Consider the following 21,454-nt stretch of genomic DNA (forward strand, 5'->3'; position numbering starts at 1 on the left):
CTCTCAATTAGGTCACCTCTCATCCTTCTAAAAAAAAAGATGCCTATCCTACTCAATCTCTCCTCATATAAAAGAGTCCAATCTGGTGAACCTTCACTGCTCTGCAAGTATATCCTTTTTCCAGTAATGAGACAAAAATAAAACACAAAGCTTCAGGTGTAACTCACCAAGGCCTGACGTAACTGTAGTAAGATATCTTTATTCTTGTCATCAAATCTTCTAGCAATATAGGCCAACATACTATTTGTGCTTCTAACTGCCTGCTGCACACACATGAGCTTTCAGTGATCTGCGTCCTTTGGAATAGTCCCTTGGAATATCAGTATTTCCCAATCACTCACCATTTTAAAAAATAGTCAGCAATTCTGGTTCTTCCACCAGAAGTGGATAATCTCACGTTTCCATCATGTATTGCATTTTCCCCACTCGCTCAGTCTGTCTGTATCTTCTTGAAGCTTTTTTGCATTCATTTCACCACTCATAATCCCATCAAGTTTCATGTCAACAGAAAACATTTCTTCCCCTGTCATATCACTGATGTAGATTGTGAAAGGTTGAGGCCTAAGCACTGATCCCTGCAGTTCTCTACTAGTCACAGCCTGCAAATCTGAAAAGACCTGCTTATTTCTGTTAACCTAATCTCAATCAATATAGCATATAACTCACAATTCCATTTGCACTAAATTTGACCACCAACCAATAAGTGGGAACTTATTGAAAATATTCTGAAAATCCAAATACACCATAGTCACCGATTCTTCTTCATCTACTCTACTAGATGCATCCTCAAAAAATTCCAACAGACTAGTCAATCATGATTTCTCTTTCATAAATCCATATTGATTCTTAACAGATGTTAGGTTCCAATTTAACATATGGAAGGACTGACACCATTTCTGGGCAATCTAAAAATTGGATCTGATAAATTTAGTAGAGGAGCAAAGATCCACAGGGGAATCCATTGCTGCATGGAATAGCAGTGTGCCTCTTTTACAACATTAAACAAAAATAGGCACAATGCATTCTAGTTCGTATTCCCACCTTTCTTCTCACTATTTCTGTCTCATCTGTCATTTAAAAAAATGAGTAGATTTCTTATGCTTGGTGATCCCTCAGAATTTTTTTTTGCAATGAAAGCATTTGCCAACATAACAGCAATGTTGGTAGATAGGTGAGGAGTTACCTCAGCAAAGCAGGTGGGAATGCAAAGGTATTGCATTTTCAATCATAATGACTTTTTATTATTATCAATAATAATGATTTTTACTTATTTCACTTATTTTGCAATATCATTGTAACAAAAGACAGGTGAATCACAATCAGAATCAGGTTTATTATCACTGACATATGCCGTGAAATTTGTAGTTCTGTGGCAGCAGCACAGTGCAGAGACTTAAAAATTACTATAAATTACAAAATAGATAAATAGTGCAAAAAAGGAATAACGAGGTAGTGTTCATGGACCGTTCAGAAATCAGATGGTGGTGGGGAAGAAGTTGTTCTAAAACATTGAGTGTGTGTCTTCAGGCTCCTGTACCTTCTCCCTGATGGTAGTAACAAGAAGAGAGCATGTCCCAGGTGGTGAGGGTCTTAGTGATGGGTGCCACCTTCTTGAGGTACTGCCTCTTGAAGGTGTCCACAATGGCGGGGAGGGTTGTGCCCCTGATGGAGCTGGCTGTCCATAACCCTCTGCAGCCTCTTGCAATCCTGTGCATTGGAGCCTCCATACCAGGTGGTGATGTAACCAGTCAGAATGCTCTCCACCATACATTTATAGAAATTTGCAAGAGACTTTGGTGACATACCAAATCTCCTGAAACTCCTAATGAAATAGAACCACTGCCATGCCTTCTTTGTGACTGCATCAATGTGTTGGGCCCAGGATAGATCCTCTGAAATATCAATGCCCAGGAACTTGGAGCTGCTCACTCTTTTCACCACTGACTCCTCAAATGAAGACTGGTGCATGTTCTCCCGACTTCCCCTTCCTGAAATCCATGATCAATCTTTTGGTCTTGCTGACGTTGAGTGCGGGGTTATCATTCCAATACCACTCAACCAGCCGAACTATCTCACTACTGTACACCTCCTCGTCACCATCTGAGATTTTACCAACAATAGTGGTGTCATCTGCGAATTTATAGATGGCACTTGAGCTGTGCTTAGCCACACAGTCATGAGTGTAGAGAGAGTAGAGCAGTTGCTAAGCACGCATCCTTGAGGTGTGCTTGTGTTGATTGTCAGCAAGGAGATGTTATTACCCATCTGCACTGACTGTTGTCTCCTGATAAGGCAGTCGAGGATCTAGTTGCAGAGGGAGGTACGGAGGCCCAGGTTTTGAAGCTAGGTGAGTAATACTGAAGGGATGATGGTATTGAATGCTGAGCAATAATCAATAAACAGCAGCCTGTTTTGCTGTTGTCTAGGTGCTCCAAAGCAGAGTAGAGACCCCGTGAGATTGCGTCCACTGTAGACCTGTTGTGGCAGTAGGCGAATTGCTGCGGGTTCAGGTCAAAGTGTTTCAAAGTGGCTCAAAAGAAATGTTGAAGAATATATTAAGAGAGATGAACAAAAGCTTAGTCAAAGAGGTAGGTTTCATGAGACAAGGGAGGTAAAGAGGCAGAGGGATGGAATTCTTTTAAGTAAAAAGTTATTACAAAGAACAGCATCTCCAGAATCATTCATTTACAAAACATCAAAATCTTGGGACAATTTGGGAACAAATGTACATTGTTTCTGTATTTTTTAATAATTCCATTTTCCAGAAAACAACTATCCAAAATGTCACATTCTTTCTTGAAAGAATGCTCTCATACAGCAAGCATCATATTCAACATAGGTAGTTTCAATTCAAACTTACCGACAGAGTCAGATTTCCCCATGGAATTTCTGTTGCTGTGATATTATGGTTATTCCAGTACTCTATTGTTTTATTGCTGGGGTTTTGTGGTTCCAAACAAATGCAGCTGTTTAAAATAAAAGGTGTATTTTGTTAGCAAATAAAGTATACAATGCACAATAATGTTATAAAACCTTCTTTATTTCTACTAGAAATGTCCATAAGTAATGCAACCTTAAAATGTAAGACTCCTTCTCTAATAATTTGGTACTATTAATTCATTCCAAAGTTTAATCAGAGGTTAATGTGAAAATAACCTAAAACAATATTTCAGTAATAGGATCATTTAAAAGCAAGTACTAATTTGAGTGTTCAAAGGTGTCTTGATTCACATTTTTTTTACCCGATTCAGCACTTTGCCATTTTTATTTTGTTGACACAAGCAATCCTTTAATCATTTAATTACTTGACTTGAATCATGGCAGATTTTGCCAAGAGAGGAATTTGTAAATAACAGGTAGCCCTGATGAAAGTTTAACAAGTTGTAAGGTTATCTCTCCGTGGATGCTGCCTGACGGACTGGGTATTCCCAGCATTTCCATGACTTTTTCTTTTACATTCAGTGAGATGAATCTTTTACTTACAAACAATATATTCCTACATTACCTGTATATGCAATAAACGCAAGATGAAAAATTAGTGCTACATTTGAATGAATTTCTGAAATGACCTCCACCTTTTTACTTTGAGGTGAACTCGTTATGCATTCACTGCCCTTCAATTTTCTAAAAAACCCACTCTTTGCGTAGAATCTACCTACATTCTAATGGTATGCGTGAAAGACTATGTCCTGTAAAAACTAATCTGGAAACCCTTGTGCCCACTCATTAGCCAAATGATACTGATTCAATGCACATCCAATGGCAATGGTTCACAAATCCAGAAATTCAGCTAAATGGAGAAAAGAGATCAACCAGTTGCAGCAAAATCCAAGTCAGAAAAGCGAGCTGCAAATTCAATTCACAATAAATTGTCAGGCATGTGGATGAAATCCCATGGACAAAATGAGTCAATGTGATAAATAATGGATGAGAAAGAAAAGCAAAAAAATTGCCTGGCTGTTCCTTTTGTTAATAGGTAAATGCATTGTGCCATGAAGTGTGTTATAATAATGATCTTTGACCATAATATGCCACACAAAACCTTGATCCTAAATATATTAATTGACATGCCAAAGATAGGTTACCTCCAGAGGTGAAGTAGATGGTACTTATATGGGTAAGGAGGTTTGGACAGGAGTAGGTGCCATGATGTGTAAGTAGCAATTTCACATTAGCTAGTTTCCAGATCAGCGTCAATAAGCAGAAAGCGAGTTACTTGACAACACTTTTTATTATCCATTATATAAATCAAAAAATGGAGAACACACAATTTGGAAAAGTTGTGCCAACATTGTGCAGATGCCTATCTCAACCACTTATGCCCACGGATGAATGATGCCATTAATTCTTGAAATAACCTCAGATGCACATTTCCCTCATTTTATCCTAGATACTTCAATCTGAAAATCCAAAGTAGGGAGGTATTTGCAGCCTTGTAGTGCATTAAGGTGGATAAATCCCCAGGACCTGACCGAGTGCATCCTTGGGCTTTGTGGGAGGCTAGAGGAGAAATTATGAAGGCCCTTGCGGTGATATCTGCTTCATTGTTAGACACTGGTGAAGTTCCCGAAGACTGGAAGGTGCCTAATGTTGTTCTGTTGTTTAGGAAGGGCAGCAAGGATAAGCCAGGGAACTACAGGCCAGTCAGCCTGACATCAGTAGTGGGGAAGTTACTGCAGGGAATTCTGAGGGACAGGATCTACCAGCATCTGGCTAGACAGAGTCTGATTAGGAGGAGTCAGCGTGGCTTTATCGATGGAAAGTCATGCTTGATGAATCTTTTAGAGTTTTTTTTGAAAAGGTAACCAAATAGGTAGGTGAGGGTCGGTCAGTGGATGTTGTCTCTTTGGACTTTTGCAATGCCTTCGATGAGGTCCCACATGGTAGGCTGGTCTGTAAGATTAGGTCCAATGGAATCCAGGGAGAGCTAGTTAGGTGAATTCAAAATTAGCTTGGAGGCAGGCAGCAGAAGGTGGTGATTGAAGATTGTTTCTTGTAATAGAGGCTGGTGACTAGTGGTGTGCCACAGGGGTCAGTGTTAGGACCTTGTTATTTGTTATTTATATAAATGATTTGGATGCGAATGCACGAGGCTTGATCAGCAAGTTTGCGGATGACTCAAAATTGGGAGGTATTGTTGATAGTGAAGAAGGTTATCAGAGATTACAGGGGGATCTTGATCAGTTAGCGAAGTGGACTGAGGAGTGGCAAATGGGCTTCAATACAGATAAGTGTGAGGAGATGCATTTTGGAAAGTCAAACCAACGTAGGACTTGTACTATGAATTTGAGGGCAGTAGGAAGTGCAATGGAACAGAGGGACCTAGGAGTACAAGTACATAGTTTGTTGAAAGCAGCGCCACAGGTAGACAGGATGGTGAAAAAGACACTTAGCACACTGGCTTTCATCAGTCAGGGCAGTGAGTACAGGAAATAGGACATTATGTTGCAGTTGTACAAGTCATTGGTGAGGCCACACTTGGAGTACTGTGGACAGTTCTGGTCACCCTGTTATATGAAAGATGTGGTTAAACTGGCAAGAGTGCAGAAAAGATTTACAAGAATGTTGCCAGGACTAGAGGGCCTGAGTACAGGGAGAGTTTGGCCAGGCAAGGTCTTTATTCCCTGGAGTGTAGAAGAATGAGGTGAACCTTACAGAAACGTTTAAGATTATGAGAGGCATAGATAAGGTGGATGATAACAGTCCTTTCTCCAGGGTAGGGGAGTCCAATATAGGGGGCATAGATTGAGGGTGAGAGGGGACATATTTAAATGGGACCCAAAGGGCAGCTTTTTCCACGCAGAAAGTGGTGAGAATATGGAATGGGTTGGGTTTCACAGTCAACAGTGTTTCTGATTTTGTGAGGCAATAACTTATACTTCAAGTGTGGCCTGCGGGCAGTACGTGCGGTTCAAGTCATTCTTTTCTACCAACATCCTAACTGTGTTTTTCTTCTGGTTTCATTTTCTTTGCAGAACTGTCCCCCAGCAGAAAGAATTTACCAATGGCAGGGTATGAAGGTGCAGAACCAGAAAAACAAGATGAATTTAAGGGGCCAAAGATGTGGCAAAAAAAATACTGTCAGAGTCAATATTTTTTTTTCTGGAGTCAGAGGATAGGGCAAGATATTCAACACCAGACTCTTTCATTATAAAATGGACATAATTGGCTGTCTGTTTTTGACCTTGGGACATTTCAAGGGGATAACAAAGAAAAGAGTGATTAGGAAGGAGAAATTGGAAACAAATCAATTGGAGTAGATATTGGAAAAGGTAAGCTTATCATACGCATCATAATCTGACTAACCATAAAGAAATCTAACAAGGTAGGATCAGAAGAACCATAAATGATGGAGAGGGAAATGGGATGTGATAAATAGAAATATGCAAGACATGGAAATGAGTATTACTCATTTTCCTGACGGCGTAAAATCTTAGAGACGTGGGAAGAAAATAAAACAGATAAGGGAGAGGCAGTGTATTGGATTTTCGTGGCAATGAAAAATCTTATTTTGCAAGGATTTCATGTCATCAGGATATAGCAATGAAAAACATGCTCCTGGTCTGTCAAATGATTTCCAAAATTTGGAAAAACTGTCAGGGATAGATAGTTTATTAGAAAAATATTAAAAGGAAGAGTAATTTTTGACATTTACTTTTTATCCTACAATGACCCTTTTTAACTATTTTCAATTTGATTAAAACAAATACTTATGAATGTTAACATAGCAAGATTAAAGACTAAGAGAGAGCAAACATGCTTTACAAATATATGAGAAAAGATGCAAGATGAAATAAACTAAACTTATTTGGATAAAACATTTTCTACTTCCTAACAACTAGTCTAAAACATGTAATTAACACCACAGAAGAGTCAAGGTGTAAATTCTACATAATTATTAACATGTTACTAAGATAATGAGGAGAGATTCACTCATTTCACACAATAAACTATCCAGAGGTGAAACAGATCACTCCAATTTTAATTCACTTGCATGTGATGCTTGAGAATAACACTTTCACCAATGAGTACAATTCCTCCATGCAACTTATCTTTATGTCTTGTTATTTTAATGTTACTTTGACTCAGGTCTGTGCTGCTGATAAAGGAGGCAAATGATCCACTCTCAGGCATGTGCCAATGCTCACTTTATCTAGCTTTCGCAAGGTATTGTTAAATGTCTACACAGGACACAAAGACTTAATGTTGTTCACTCCTTTTTTTTCCTCAAGATATGGTACTTTCACTGATATGGATAGAATTTTATTTGCCAGCTTTCTGATCTCTCCACCAACCTCTCTATATTCTACTGCAAATGCCCAACTTTATTCTCACAGTCTGACTAATTTAGCTGGAAGGGAGTGAAATGTGATCATAGTTCCACTTCCTTTAATCACCGTTTCTTATCTTTTATAGAATCCAATTAAACTATATCAGGTGGTTAGAGGGAGAACTTTTAATTATTCAACTAGGCTTTGGATATCACCAATTACTAACAAAATGATATTAGGAAGCAAAAGTTGTGGAAATGAATATTGAGAATTACATTTATTCACCATAAGGTGAATAAGTGCCTTATGGTGAATGAATGCAATTTTCAATATTCATTTCCAGGATACTTTAATCATTTATTGATATTCCTAATTGCCCTTGAGAAGTTGGTGATGGGCTAATGGTACTCCATCAGTGCAGTTGGGCAGGGACTTCTATTACTTAAGCTCATCATCAATGAAGGACTGACAATATATCTCCAAGTGACGATGGCGTGCACCTTGGAAGAGAATCTGTAGGTGACAGTGATCCTTTGTGCCTACTACCCTAGTCCTCCTTGGAACTTATGGTCACAGGTGCACTGCTTTTGTAGACACTACAGCTACTGCATGCCCATGATGGAGGGAATGAATGTTTAGGGTGGTGGATGGAGTGCCTATTAAGAAGGCTGCTTTGTTTTAAATGGTAATAAGCTTCTTGAGATTGTTGAAGCTGAACTCATCCAGAAGAATTTTCCATCACATTTCTAACACATGCTTTGTAAATGGTGAAAAGGCTCTGGGGTGCCTGTAGCTGAAACTCAGCCCTCAATCTGCTTTCATAGCTGACTTTCTGTTCAATGGTCACCCCCAGAATGTTGATGGTGGGGGACTTCAGCAATGGTGATGCCATTGAAAGAGAAGGGGATGTAGTTAAATTCTCTATTTTTGGAGATGGTCATTGCCTGGCATAAACTTTCAACCCCTGCCTGAATGTTGCCTAGATCTTGCTGCATGCAGATACGGCATGCTTCATTTGCTGAGAAATTTAATGAAACTGAGAATTGTGCAACCATCAGTGAACATCTTCACTTCTGATGGACAGGTCATCAATGAAGCACCTGAAGATGGTTGGACACCATCTTGAGGAATCCTGCAGTGATGTCCTGGGCTGGAATGAGCAATCTCCAACAACCACAACCATTTTCCTTTGTGTGATGTACAAATCCAGCCACTATAATATCTTCCCTCTCATATCTATTGGCTTCAACTTTACGAGGGTGCTTTGATGCCATACTTAGTCAATTGCTTTCTTGCTGTTAAGGGCCGTCACTCTGACCTCACCTGTGGAATTGTGGTCTTTGGTCGATGGTTACACCAAGGCATGATGAGATCTGGAGCATGCGTGGTCAACAAAATTATACACATGTTGTTGTTATCGCTGAAAGCTGACTTTGCCCATTAATTGACAACATGTTTTCACTGGGATAAAACTACATTCAATTACATTATTATTTGTAAATGTTACATAGTATTACCAATCTATTAATAAATCAAAACAATCATAATTTTGCAAGTCTTCAATAAACTTACTTTCTATTGGCAAAAGAATTCATATAAAACAGATGGGAATTAAATACATAATCCTCATATTGCCGAATACATTTGTACATCATATATCTGGCATGATACTCTAAGTTTTGGAACAATAATTAAAATACGTACGAATAATGCGTCAGCTGTTCCAGACGATTGTGCATGTTGATAGGATATGTCTCACCAAGGTGATACAGCTTCTCTAGTGCCTCATAGATGAATATAATGCAAATAAGGGAAGCAAATGCTTCCTCTGTGAACCGGGTGATGTAGCAGACCAATGAACTTGCATCTGTAGCAACAAGAACCACGCAGAGAGTAGCTGTCCAAAGTCCAATACACGTTCTCAAAGAAAGATAGGATAAGCCATATTCTCTGTTGTAAAAGGATTAAATGATAGATAGATGTATGATACAACAAAAGGATACACTGCAAAACCTACATGTAATTTAACAAGTCTTGATACTTTCTGATGTTCTTGACATTCTTAATTATAAAACATTCAAAGATGTAATGTGGATTTTTTCAATATGTTCCTGAGGTACTGAAGGGACAAAATTTTAACAATTCTGAAATATAGTAAACTGTGTCTATTACATAGATAATAGAGTGCAGGCATAACCATTAATCTAGAAGTCTTACTGATACCTCTATTCAGAATCTGACAAACTCAGTTAATCAAGCAGTTCAAAAAAGTGATAGCCAGTCTTTTGAATTTCCAATGTACTGTGCAGTATGTTTTAACATTTTGTAAACTATGTTGTTATAAATGATCAAAATATTGCTACTTAAATCATGCTCTTCTCATGTAATGCAGAAGTGCTTATGAAATTATTTATCTTCCTCAAAACAACTTTTAATTTTATCAAATAATGCTTTAGAACTGGTAAAGCAGTTGTCCAGTTATTTTTCAGTTGATTTAAGTATTTGCAATATTTTCTCAGCAATCATTGCTCAACAAACATTGAGTAGATTTTATAAAACAGAATAGAGAGCAGGCCCCACATGCTTCTGATGCTACACTGAAGATTTTATTAATGCAGGTGAAAATCAGGAAGGTTGTATCATTTCTACAAAGGATCAAAGGTTCCTCCTAACACACATTGTAAACACTAGGGGAGCAGATAGCTGTGGTGGTCAATGGCATGAGTCATTTTCCACAGAATTGGATACTGGCCCAGAAGAACATCAATGACTTCCACACACGGAAATTAATTTGGCATCATGGAAGCTCAGAATGCTACCACCAAGGCTTGTACACCAATGTTCAGAGCAACTTGCAGGTGATCACAGGAGTCTAGCCATCCATCCTCTAACAGGATGATGGCAGCAACACACCAGGGTAGGGACAGCAGTTCCATGGAACACGCATTGGCTCTCTTGTTTATTGAAAATGACAGAGATATTGGCCTATTCTCCTTCCCCTTAACTTATATGGTTACAAATTGTCATAGACCATGGATTGGTCAAAGGCTTTCCTGTTTAGTGGAGCTCTAAACTACAAGGATTAATAAATATAAAAATTGACAACATCATTGCCGCTGGATCCCTTTACATGAATATATTCCCCCAAGCCTTTATTTTGCTACTACACAGTGCATTTTGCTGCAATGTTCAATGAAGAGAAGGTTTCACACATTACACCTGTTTGTTCACAACCAATAAGTTTCTTTTCCCCCACAGGAGAACTGTTTAATCTGTGCAAAAAACTGAACTGAGGAATTGGGATACTTACTTGCAGAATTTAAACAGTATTTTTTCAAACACCAAGACTGGCCCTGTACTCCCCAAGATTGTTAGTGGTTGTCCGGCGAACAGTGAATATGCTATGCCTGTCATAGATGCTCCAAAGAGAGATTCAATTGCACTCTGGAAACAAAATAATAATCTTGGTACAGTTTATTGTTGACATAAAATGTTCTGATAAATGTAAAGTAGATGAATATTTGTCCCTTATTTCACAGTTTTACAAAAGAAGGCATTATCCTGTACACACCAATTTGTCATTTTTTCAGTAAAATACAATTTTATTGTGAATTATTTTAGCATCCAATATTATTCACACCTACAAGATGATTCACACTTTAACATGTATTATTGCACGTCTATAAATTTCATGTAAACAGTTGACAGACTTGCTGTGTGCTTTGAGTACTTACATTTTATTTTAATATCTATTATATCACCTTTATATAAAATTACTGGAGCAACCATCCCTACGACTCTCTCCAGAATGTGGCTATCCTACTGTATGTGGAAGATAAAGTAATAAAATGTAAACTTCACATTCTATTACTTTCTCTGATGATGTTACATTTTATTCAATGTTTAACTGCAAGCCAAAAAATAGGTAAAAAATTAAATACAGAATATAGTGGGTGATTATAGGAAGTCTTGAATGTGTGGTTGGCAAATTTGCTAATAATACAAAGATAGTTGGGAAAGCAAATTGTGTTGGGGATACATAGTGTCTGCAGATGGACAAAGAAAATTTAAGTGAATGGACAAAAATGTGGCAGATAGAGTAAAATATGGGGAAAAGCAAGGTTGTCCACTTTGGTAGAAAGAATGGATAAACAGAACATTTGTTTTAATAGAGACGGACAAAATGCTGCCAGTCAGAGGGATCTGGTGCCTTTGTACATAAAGCACAGAAAGTGAGTATGAAAGCACAACACGTTATTAGAAAGACAAATGGAGTTTTAGCCTTTTATTGCAAAAGAGATGGAGCAGAAAAGTAGAGAAGCCTTGCTACACAGCTGTACAAGCTATCGGAGAGACCAAACCTAGGGTACTCATTTTAGAAGAACACTAAATGATATTATTGAAAAGCATAAGATTCTGAGGGGGCTTAACAGGGTAGATATTGGGAGGATGTGTCCCTTGTAGTGGAATCCAGAATTAGAGGGCGTATTTCATAATAAGAGATTGCCCATTTCAGATGGAGATGAAGAGGAATTTCTTCTTCCAGAGCATCATGATTCTGGAATTCTCTGCTATTTAAGCTGTGAGGGCTAAAATGACAAATACATTCAAAGTCGAAGTCAGCAGATTTTTTTCATCTATAGGGGAATCAATGACAATAGTGAATAAGCAGGAAAGTGGAGCTAAGGCAAGGAAATGATCAGCCATGATCTTATTGAATGGCAGAGCAGGCTCAAAACAATATATGACCTACTCTTGCTCTTATTTCTTATGTCTTTACCATAAAGACACTTCAGTAGAATTTACAAATATTCAAATGAATTGTGTTCATTTTATAATCAAGTAGAAAGACTACATGGCAGATAATGAATATTCCATGAGAGAGTTTTCAAGGCATTGTAATTCAATCAACAATTAAAGCGAGAGGACTATTTGTGTTTGAAAGCCGACACAAATGTTGCACAGCTTTCTGGTCTGCTTACATCTAGAAATAAATAATGTGCAATTAAATAATTACCTTCACCACAAGAACTACAGCAGTTCAAAAAGAACACTCATATTTCTCAAGGGCAACCAGAATGAGTATTAATTATTGGTCTTGCCAACAATCTCATTTTCTGAAATTATGTTACTCTCATTGCTCACAATTAATGCAACCATATTTACTTCAGTGAACTTGTGAACCAAGAACAGAAACGGATTTACACATTATGAACAGAAATAAAAATACCGAATAAACAATGTAGCAAAGGTAATTCTCAACACTCAAATTTATTTTCTAGAAAGAGAGTTATCATTCTTACTATGCAACCTTCTGTAGCTTCTCCCAGCAGACCACCAAATGTAATAACAGGAGACATACAGGCACAGTACAGGAATAAGAAAGATGCCACACACTGCAAGTTGAATGCATCCCTAAAGTCACTCCAAAAAAATGGGATTTTTCGTTTGATGTCTTCACATAATCCACCAAATAGCCTGGTTTTGGAGAAATCAGAAGTTAGATCAATAGATAAACATACAGATCTAAAAAAAGTCACCTGCATTTAAGTACAAGCACTAAACTTGTTTTCTGCAGAGAATCCATGCCTGCTTCTGGTATCGCAGATAGGACACAGTCGTTAATTGTATTCATCATGTAAAGACATATGCAGAGTAGTCCAGGCAGGGGTATGTGGCTGGAGTTCTGGCTGCAGAAAAGTCTCTGCATTCTCCAGGGAGATAGGCATGAGCACTTGTTTTCCAACTGCCCCCCAAATCCCTCCCTCCTCCCTCCCCGCCACACGAGTCCCTAGACCTGTCTATCCAACGTCTGTGCATACACTTCAGATCATGCAGCACATCCAGCAGGCAAAGGCACCCAAATTAAAGGAGTAATAATTGCAATTGCTGAACAAATAGCAGTGCAACTCACCCAGTCTCTCTGAGGCAGGTTGCAGTGGCTATGAAAACCCAATTAGAACATGTAAATTGGGAGCAAGCATGGGTCATACAGTACTACTGGTCTCCTCTACCATAAATAAGATCGTAGCTGACCTCATCTTTAGCAACTATTTTCCTGCCCATTCCCCATAATTCTGGATTCCCTTTTAGTCTGAAATTCCATGTCAATCCTGAATGTACTTAATAAATCCTCTCTGGAGAAAATTTTCAGGATTACAATCCTCTGAGAGAAGAAATTCCTCCTCACCTTAGCCAATGGGGCCAAGCTTTCATCCTGAGAAATGCTCCCTAGTTTCAGATCTCACACATCTTTCTTGTCAAGCCTCTCAGAATATGTTGTTTCAATAAGGTCACTTTTTATTCTTCTGAGCTCCAGCGAGTTCTATTCTACTCTATCCCACCTCATCCCAGGAATCAAACCACTGAACTGATACTGAACCATGTCTAAGTAGATCCCTCCTCAAATAAGGAGACCAAAAGTAGGCCAGGTGCTCCAGATATTCTATGCCCTGCATTATTGTAGCAACATTTCTTCAGTCTTATACTCTTATGATGAAATCTAACATTCCATTTATCTTCTTATTTACTGTACCTGCACACTAACTTCTTGTGTTTCCTACTACAAGACACCAAGTTCTCTCCGAATTTCAACATTTAATAGACTTGTGCCATTTAAAACAAAAATTAAGTTTACAGGAAATGCCGAAAATTAAATAATACTCTGCTCATCTGTTCCTTATATGAAAGTGGATAAACTCATATTTCCCTCATTATAATCCATATGCAAACTTTTTGTTCATTCACTTAACCTAACTCTATAGGTTTGCAGCTGCATGGTGTCGTCCTCATATCTATCTTTGTATTATCAGCAAATCACTTGGTTCCCAATTAACAACTTTCAAAGCTTCCCCAAGGAGAAAAATCATGATCTAATTTCAGTTCCAAATGTTCCAAACTAATATTAACAAGCAATCAACATCAGTTATGCATGCCCCATGCATGATACATTGTCAGCGAGACATACAAGATGATGATAGGGATTGGCACAGCAGATGCAGAGAGGCTGTTTCTTCATGGTGGTGAAACCAGAGGCAGGAGGCGTAGTCGCATGGCAAGGAGTGATCCATTTTGAACCAAGATGACAAGCTATTTCTTTTGTTTGTAAATCTTCAAAATTGAGACTGATATATTTTTGACTGTTGAGGGGAATCAGGGAATTTGATCAGGAATGAATATCTATTTGAGATAAAGAATCAGCCATGAATTTACTGAAAGGAGCTGAATCAAAAAGCCATCTGGTTTATGCCTGCTTCTAAGCCTTGTGTTCTTATGTGTGCTTGTAGCTTCACCACTCACAGAAGTGCCAAGTAGAATTCCTTGAGCTTCGCAAATTTTGCAGAGTGACCCATTGAATGCAATTCACACAAAAATTCCTCCACATACCACACAAAAAATTCTTTGCAACACTACCAAATTTTCTGATCCACAGTTTGATTATCATATTTATATCAACCTAATAATTTATCACAATCATATTTATTAAATTGCACAATAATTCTTTCTAATATCTTAAATCAGAAGTATTATGACCAATGAGTAAATATGAATGTTTTTTTAACGTGTGCAATATCTCAACTACTTGAAGAAATGAGCAGCTACAGAGACAGAGAGGGTTAGTTGAGCCTGTACAGTGAAATCATGTCTGAACATGATTGATCTGTCACCTGGCTGCATATTACTGACTTTGCACATTTACACATTTGTTTAACAGGAAATTCAATGATGGGTTTAAAAATCAAGAATTTTGCCATTGTTATTTGTTAAATGCAAAAAAAATTTCTGCACTCTAAGAATGAGAAAAGCTCAGAAGTGCAAACTTTAATCCTGGAAGGCCTGATTCCAATACTTAGGCTCCACAATCTAGACCTAAATTCCAATATCAATGGAAATAGCAGGAACAGCTGAGGCATTCAGACCAAGAGAATCCAAAGTTTGATCCCCCGTCTTTCTTAAGTATTGTGATTTCAACTAGAATCGGTGCCAGTACATTAGATGGACAAAATTTAGTTCACGTTTGTTACAGTAATTACCACCACCTACCCCCCAAACACACAACAAATTGGTGACAATGGTGGAGGACAGTATCAGATTCAGCTGTAATGCCTGATATAATTGCTTAGTGTTCAGAATGACCACATGGGGGAGGCACACATAGGTATCTAGAACCAATGGAAGAAGTTAATGGGCAGAAGAATAATTTGTTAAGTATGATATTGCATGGCACATATTGAGATAACAGCTCAGAAATGCTTTATTAAAACTGTTATGCTCTGCCCATAGATGGTTACAGACTGGGAGTTACTTTATTTTTCATTTTTGTTTCCAATCCTTGCTAAAAATTTCTTGTAAGGAGAATGATGTGACAACACACTAATATTCACTCATATGTATCAAACATAGTGGGACTGAAGCACAATTATCTTAACATGAATCATGCTTTCACCAACCTTCCTGTTCTCTGTAACTCAGGTCCAGTATGCCCTTCATGTGGGTCAGCATCGCCATGAGCTGTGGTTCCATTTGGTATTCCTGGAATTTTTCTTTTTTCCTGACCAAGTTACGAAAGAAAATAAAAAATGTTGAACTTCAACATCCAAGAGCAGAAATTCTAATCGATGAAGATCAGATACAAGTGCTAAAAGTGCATATGCTACAATCCTGGACTACTTTTACACAAATATTGAAAACTCTATGCAGCAATATCGGTGTGTTACAGATTTGTATTTGAAATTCACCAATATGATGTTAGATTCATAAATGTCCCCTTTAACAAAAATATAACATCTGTGGATGTCTGCTGATGACTGCATGGTGTTCAGCTCCACTCACAACTCTTCAGGTAATAAAACCAATAAGATCATTCATGTTGGAAGCACCAAGACCTGGACAACATTCAGGTTTAGACTTTAATTTGCCAGACAATGATCTACAAGAGACAATCAAATTAACAGCATTACCATTTCCGAATCACCCACCATCAATAATCAGGGCATCACCATTGCTCACAAACATAATAGCCCAGCCACATACCTATCAGAGCTACAAGAACAGATCAGAAGGCAAATATTCTGCAGCAAATGATGCACCTGCTGGCTCCCCAATTTCCTTCCATCGTCTACCAGATACATGTCAGGATGACGCTGGAATATTCTCCACTGGATGAGTGCAACTCCAATCACTCATGAAACTCACCATCATCTTGGACAGATCCATTTGTTGGGCACCCCATCCTCCCTCCTAAGTACTAACACCCCCAAGTATAATGCAAAATACTGAAGAGGGAAATGCAATAAGAATTTAAGATAAGAACAGTGCTCTACCAGTTGCTTTTAATATATGAGATACAAGGATATTAAGTACATTTAATATATGAAATACAAATATGTCAGGTGCTTTTGTAGTTAATTGGATCAACACTAGCATAATTTCAGTTGCTTATTTAGGGTACCATTCTAATTTATTGACACCTATATTCCCAAATCAATAACTTTGTAGCTTGATATGTTTTAAAGAAGTTATACTATGTTTTGACCATCAATTTAAATTGAGTTCTGTAGTTTTTCAGTGAGCTTTATCAGTGCAAGTTCTTGAAGTTTTTCATTTCTTCACTCCTGAAGGTCACAGCGCAACCTAACTTCCAAATGAATGGTCATAGGGTTCTTGCATTTCAGTGATTCAATTAATACCATTATCTTTCAACAAAAGTGCTGCATCATAATGCAAAAATTACATCATGGACATATACATACCTGGGAAGGTACACTCTTTGGTGGCTCTATTCGGATTGATGGATCCCACTCTCCAGGTGGCAACACAGTCACTTGATCAAGAAATTCATCCACACCAGCAACCAAATCATTACGATCTTTTGCTTTATATGCAACATCATGAAATACCTACAATATATGCATAGAAATAACTAATTATGCAAAAATTCCTTGTGTCAATTAGCTGCAATTCCATTTTTGTATGCAACTTCTGTCTAATTTATTAAGAACACTGATTTCCAGTATTACAAATTTAAAGACAAAACACATGAGAATTATTCTGCAACTGCAAACGATATCATGTTAGCATCTATTTCAAGTGTAAAGAGGGTGCTGAATGAATGTGTAAATATCATACATGTAGAAATATGTATACTTGTTCATTACAAGTATCCAGAAATATATTTATTTCTATTACCATTCTTTGTATTTAATTAATCAATAGAGAAATTTATCAAAAACTAAATTGCCCTTCATAATAAAATAACTCTTGGCTATTGAAATGAACTGTGGATGCCTTAAAATAAATTTTGCATCATTATCTTGATTCAATTAACTAAGAAATATATCTTTTGTTTTTAAAGAGCCCCCTTATTCAGTGGAGACACAAGAGGCTACAAATGCTGGAATCTGGAGCAACAATCTGCTGAGGGAACTCAGCGGATTGAGCAGCACTTGTAGTGGTGGGGGGGGGGGGGGGGGTGGCGGGAAGAGTTATGATCTCAGATGGCAACGAGGAGGCATACAGGAGTAGATAAATCAACTGGTTGAGTGGTGTCACAACAACAATCTCACACTCAACATCAGCAAGACCAAGGAATTGATCGTGGACTTCAGGAAGGGAAGTCAGGAAAAAATGCACCAGTCCACATTGTGGGTCAGCGGTGGAAAGGGTGAGCAGTTCCTGGGTGTCAACATCTCCAAGGATCTGTCCTGGGCCCAACACATTGATGCAATCACAAAGAAGGCACACCAGCGGCTCTACTTCGTTAGGAGCTTGAGGAGATTTGGAATGTCACCAAAGACTTGCAAATTTCTGTAGATGTACAGTGGAGAGCATTCTGACTGGTTACATCACAGCCTGGTATGGAGGTTCCAATGCACAGGATCGCAAGAGGCTGCAGAGGGTTGTAGACTCAGCCAGCTCCATCACGGGCACACATGGGCGGTGCCTCAAGAAGGCAGCATCCATCATTAAGAACCCACATCATCTAGGACATGGCCTCTTCTAGTTACTACCATCAGGGGGGAGGTACAAGAGCCTGAAAACTCACACTCAATGATTCAGGAACAGCTTCTTCCCCTCAGTCATCAGATTTCTGAACAGTCCATGAACCCATGAACATGACTTTATTATTCCTTTTTTGCACTACTTATTTTATAATTTATAGTCTTTGCACTGTACTGCTGCCACAAAACAACAAATTTCATGTCATATAAGACAGTGATAATAAACCTGATTCTGAAGTTTTGGGTCGAAACCCTGCATTGGGACTGAGAGTGGAGAGGGAAGATTCACACTAAAGAGAGGAGAGAGGGGAGGGGTAAGACGGGGGCCAGTAGGTGATTGGTGGACCAAGGAGGGGTGAAGGATGATGGGTAGATAGAGCCAGGTTGGGGGGGGGGGGGGGGTGGAGTTGGGGGACAGCAGGTGATAGGCAGAGGTCAACGATAGAAGAAAAGGCAGATGGAGCCAGGTTTTTTTTGGGGGGGGGGGTGGTTGTTGGCGGAAGGGAGGGTGAACATGGAGGTACCTAGGAAAGCTGTAAGCAGAAACACAAAGGATACCAGTGCTGGAATTTGACAAGTAAGGAAGGTAATAATGGGAACTAGTAGGGGAGCGGTGCAGTGAAGGGCAGATTGAATCAGGAAGGGAAGTCAGATGAAAGCGGCTGATAATGTTATCTTCTCCCCTCTTCACTTTGTGTGCCCTGATGCAGGGTCTTGACCTGAAACACTGACAATTCCTCCCCGGTTCCCTCACCACTCCCCCCTCCCCCCACAGATGCTGCTCAAGCTGCTATTTTCCTCTATCAGATTGTTTGTTGCCCCTTAGTTCTATGTTTCAGCAGTACTATGCTCAACACTTCCATATCTGAAATACTGGCAAAAGATCAGGAACTCCTTCCTCTAGTCAGGGGTAGATGCAGTCATGCTGATAATAAAGCACTTAGCATATTCTAGATGTGACCCCTAAATTCTTTGCTGGAGAATAATTTAACTTCTTTTGCTACTCAAGTTATCAGAATAAAAATATTAAAAAGCAAGATAAGGTTTTAGGCTTCCATTAAATCCCCTAACCATTCTAGTTAAAACGGAAAAAGATCAATGACTTTTATTTACAGATTGTGTAGCATGGCCTGACACATTTCCTTACTTACAGAACAAGTTGGCACATAATTTCCAGCATCAGCAGTGAACAAACATGGGGCAGGCATGTCTGTATCACCTCAGCCCTTTTGCAAGGGATAGTACAGCTCATAAGTTGAGTAGTCATCCCTTTTTGCCCCCCATTCTGCTCACCACAATCCACAATGGTTTTATTTCAGCTATTCAGTTCTGACAAAATGTCTCAGACATGAAATTTTAACTCTGCTCCTCCTTCCACCGATGTTGCCTGAACCGTTGAGAGTTTACAACATTTTCTGTTTTTATTTCCAATTTCCAGTATTTGCAGATTTTTGGTTTTTAACTAGGAGACCAATCTCATTGAAACTTAAAATTCTTACAGGTCTTGGCAGGGTGGATGCAGGGAGAATGTCTCCCCTGACTGTAGAGCCTAGAGCTGGGGATCACAGTCTTATAATAAGGAGGAGGTCATTTAGACCTGAGATGAGAACTTCTTCACTCAAAGGGTGATGAATCTTTGGAAATCTCTTCATCAGAGGATTGTGGTGGCTCAGTCATCGAGTTAATTCAAAACAGAGAACGATAGGTTTCTGGTATTATGGGAAACAGTCCAGGTGGATCCACTCCAGGTCTTCCAAGTCTGTTCACTGGCAATCACTTACCTACCAGTCCAGGTGAATCCACTCCAGGTCTTCAAAGTCTAGCAAGAAGAAGATACTTACCATCCAGTCCAGGAGAATCCCCAGTCCAGGAGAATCCAGTCCAGGTCTTACAGGTCTGACCCTAAACAATAACTTACCTGGTGGCTCCACTTCAAGAACGAAGAGTTGCCGCTGTGTATCTCGGAAACATGGCAAGAGGGCTGGGCTGCAGATGAGGCTGAAACAGCGTGGTTACAAGACCCTCCTCCCCAGCATACTACTGCTAACGTCCAGTCCATTGAGAACAAAGTTGATGAACTAAGGACAAGACTGACCTACTAAAGAGAACTGAGGGACTGTTGTGTACTATGTCTCACTGAAACGTAACTCACACCTGCCTCACCTGACTCTGCTATTCAACCTGATGGCTTCTCAATTCATCAAATGGACCGCACAGAGTCCTCAAGCAAAGTTAAAGGTGGAGGGGTCTGCTTCTTAATCAATAACTTGTGGTGCTCGGACATGACGGTCCTGGCAAGCTCCTGCTCACCCAGCCTGGAATATCTAATGGTGAAGTGTCAACCATTCTATCTGCCAAGGGAGTTCGCTTCAGCTATCCTGATGACAGTCTACATCCCACCACAGACGGACATGAAGCCTGCACTCAATGAGCTATACTCCGTGGTCAACAAACTTGAGACAGGATACCCTGAGGCGCTCTTCATCATCGCAGGGGACTTCAATCAGGCCAAGCTTGAGTGTGTTACCAAAATACTATCAGCACATCTCGTGCTCCACCAGGGGCACCGACACCCTTGACCACTGCTATACAACCATCAAAGGTGCCTTCCGAGCCACCCCTCATCCTCACTTTGGGAGATCAGACCACCAGGCTGTGCTCCTTCTCCCTGCATACAAACAGAAACTGAAACGGGGGGATTCGGTACGGAGAGTCATGCAGTGCTGGTCTGAGGAAGCAGATGAGCTCCTACGTGACTGCTTTGAGACAGTGGACTGGTCCATGTTCAAAGACTCAGCTGCCAGCCTTGATGAGTATGTCACCACCATCACAGACTTTATCAGCAAGTGTGTGGAGGACTGTGTACCAAAGGAGACAATACAGGTGTTCCCAAACAGGAAACCATGGATGAACCGGGAGATCCACTCCCTACTGAAGGAGAGGACTGCTGCACACAAATCTGGTGATCCTGATCTGTACAAGAAATCAAGGTATGACCTTCAGAAAGCTATCAGGGATGCCAAGAGGCAATACCAACTCAAAATAGAGTCCCTGACCAGCTGTCAGTTATGGCAGGGCTTACATGCCATAACAGGCTACAAGACGAAGTCGGGCTGCATAGCTAACAACAGCACATCCCTTCCTGATGAACTTAACGCATTCTATGTGCGTTTTGAACAAAAG

The 21,454-nt window shown here is 39.4% G+C and overlaps 1 protein-coding gene across 3 annotated transcripts in view; it reads right to left on the reverse strand.

Moving 5' to 3' along the window:
- slc4a10a (solute carrier family 4 member 10a) overlaps window positions 1-21,454 on the reverse strand; it is a 182,086-nt gene that overhangs the window by 30,144 nt on the left and 130,488 nt on the right. For all 3 annotated transcript variants that reach the window (XM_052025762.1, XM_052025752.1, XM_052025742.1), the window contains 6 exons: window positions 17,024-17,170; window positions 15,722-15,822; window positions 12,575-12,749; window positions 10,582-10,715; window positions 8,976-9,221; window positions 2,861-2,966 (listed from right to left, as the gene is read on the reverse strand). In XM_052025762.1, coding sequence (XP_051881722.1) covers window positions 2,861-2,966; window positions 8,976-9,221; window positions 10,582-10,715; window positions 12,575-12,749; window positions 15,722-15,822; window positions 17,024-17,170 — 909 coding nt within the window. The remainder of the gene's footprint in view (window positions 1-2,860; window positions 2,967-8,975; window positions 9,222-10,581; window positions 10,716-12,574; window positions 12,750-15,721; window positions 15,823-17,023; window positions 17,171-21,454) is intronic.

This window comes from Pristis pectinata, chromosome 1, assembly GCF_009764475.1.
Source record: "Pristis pectinata isolate sPriPec2 chromosome 1, sPriPec2.1.pri, whole genome shotgun sequence".
NCBI classification, from domain to species: domain Eukaryota; kingdom Metazoa; phylum Chordata; class Chondrichthyes; order Rhinopristiformes; family Pristidae; genus Pristis; species Pristis pectinata.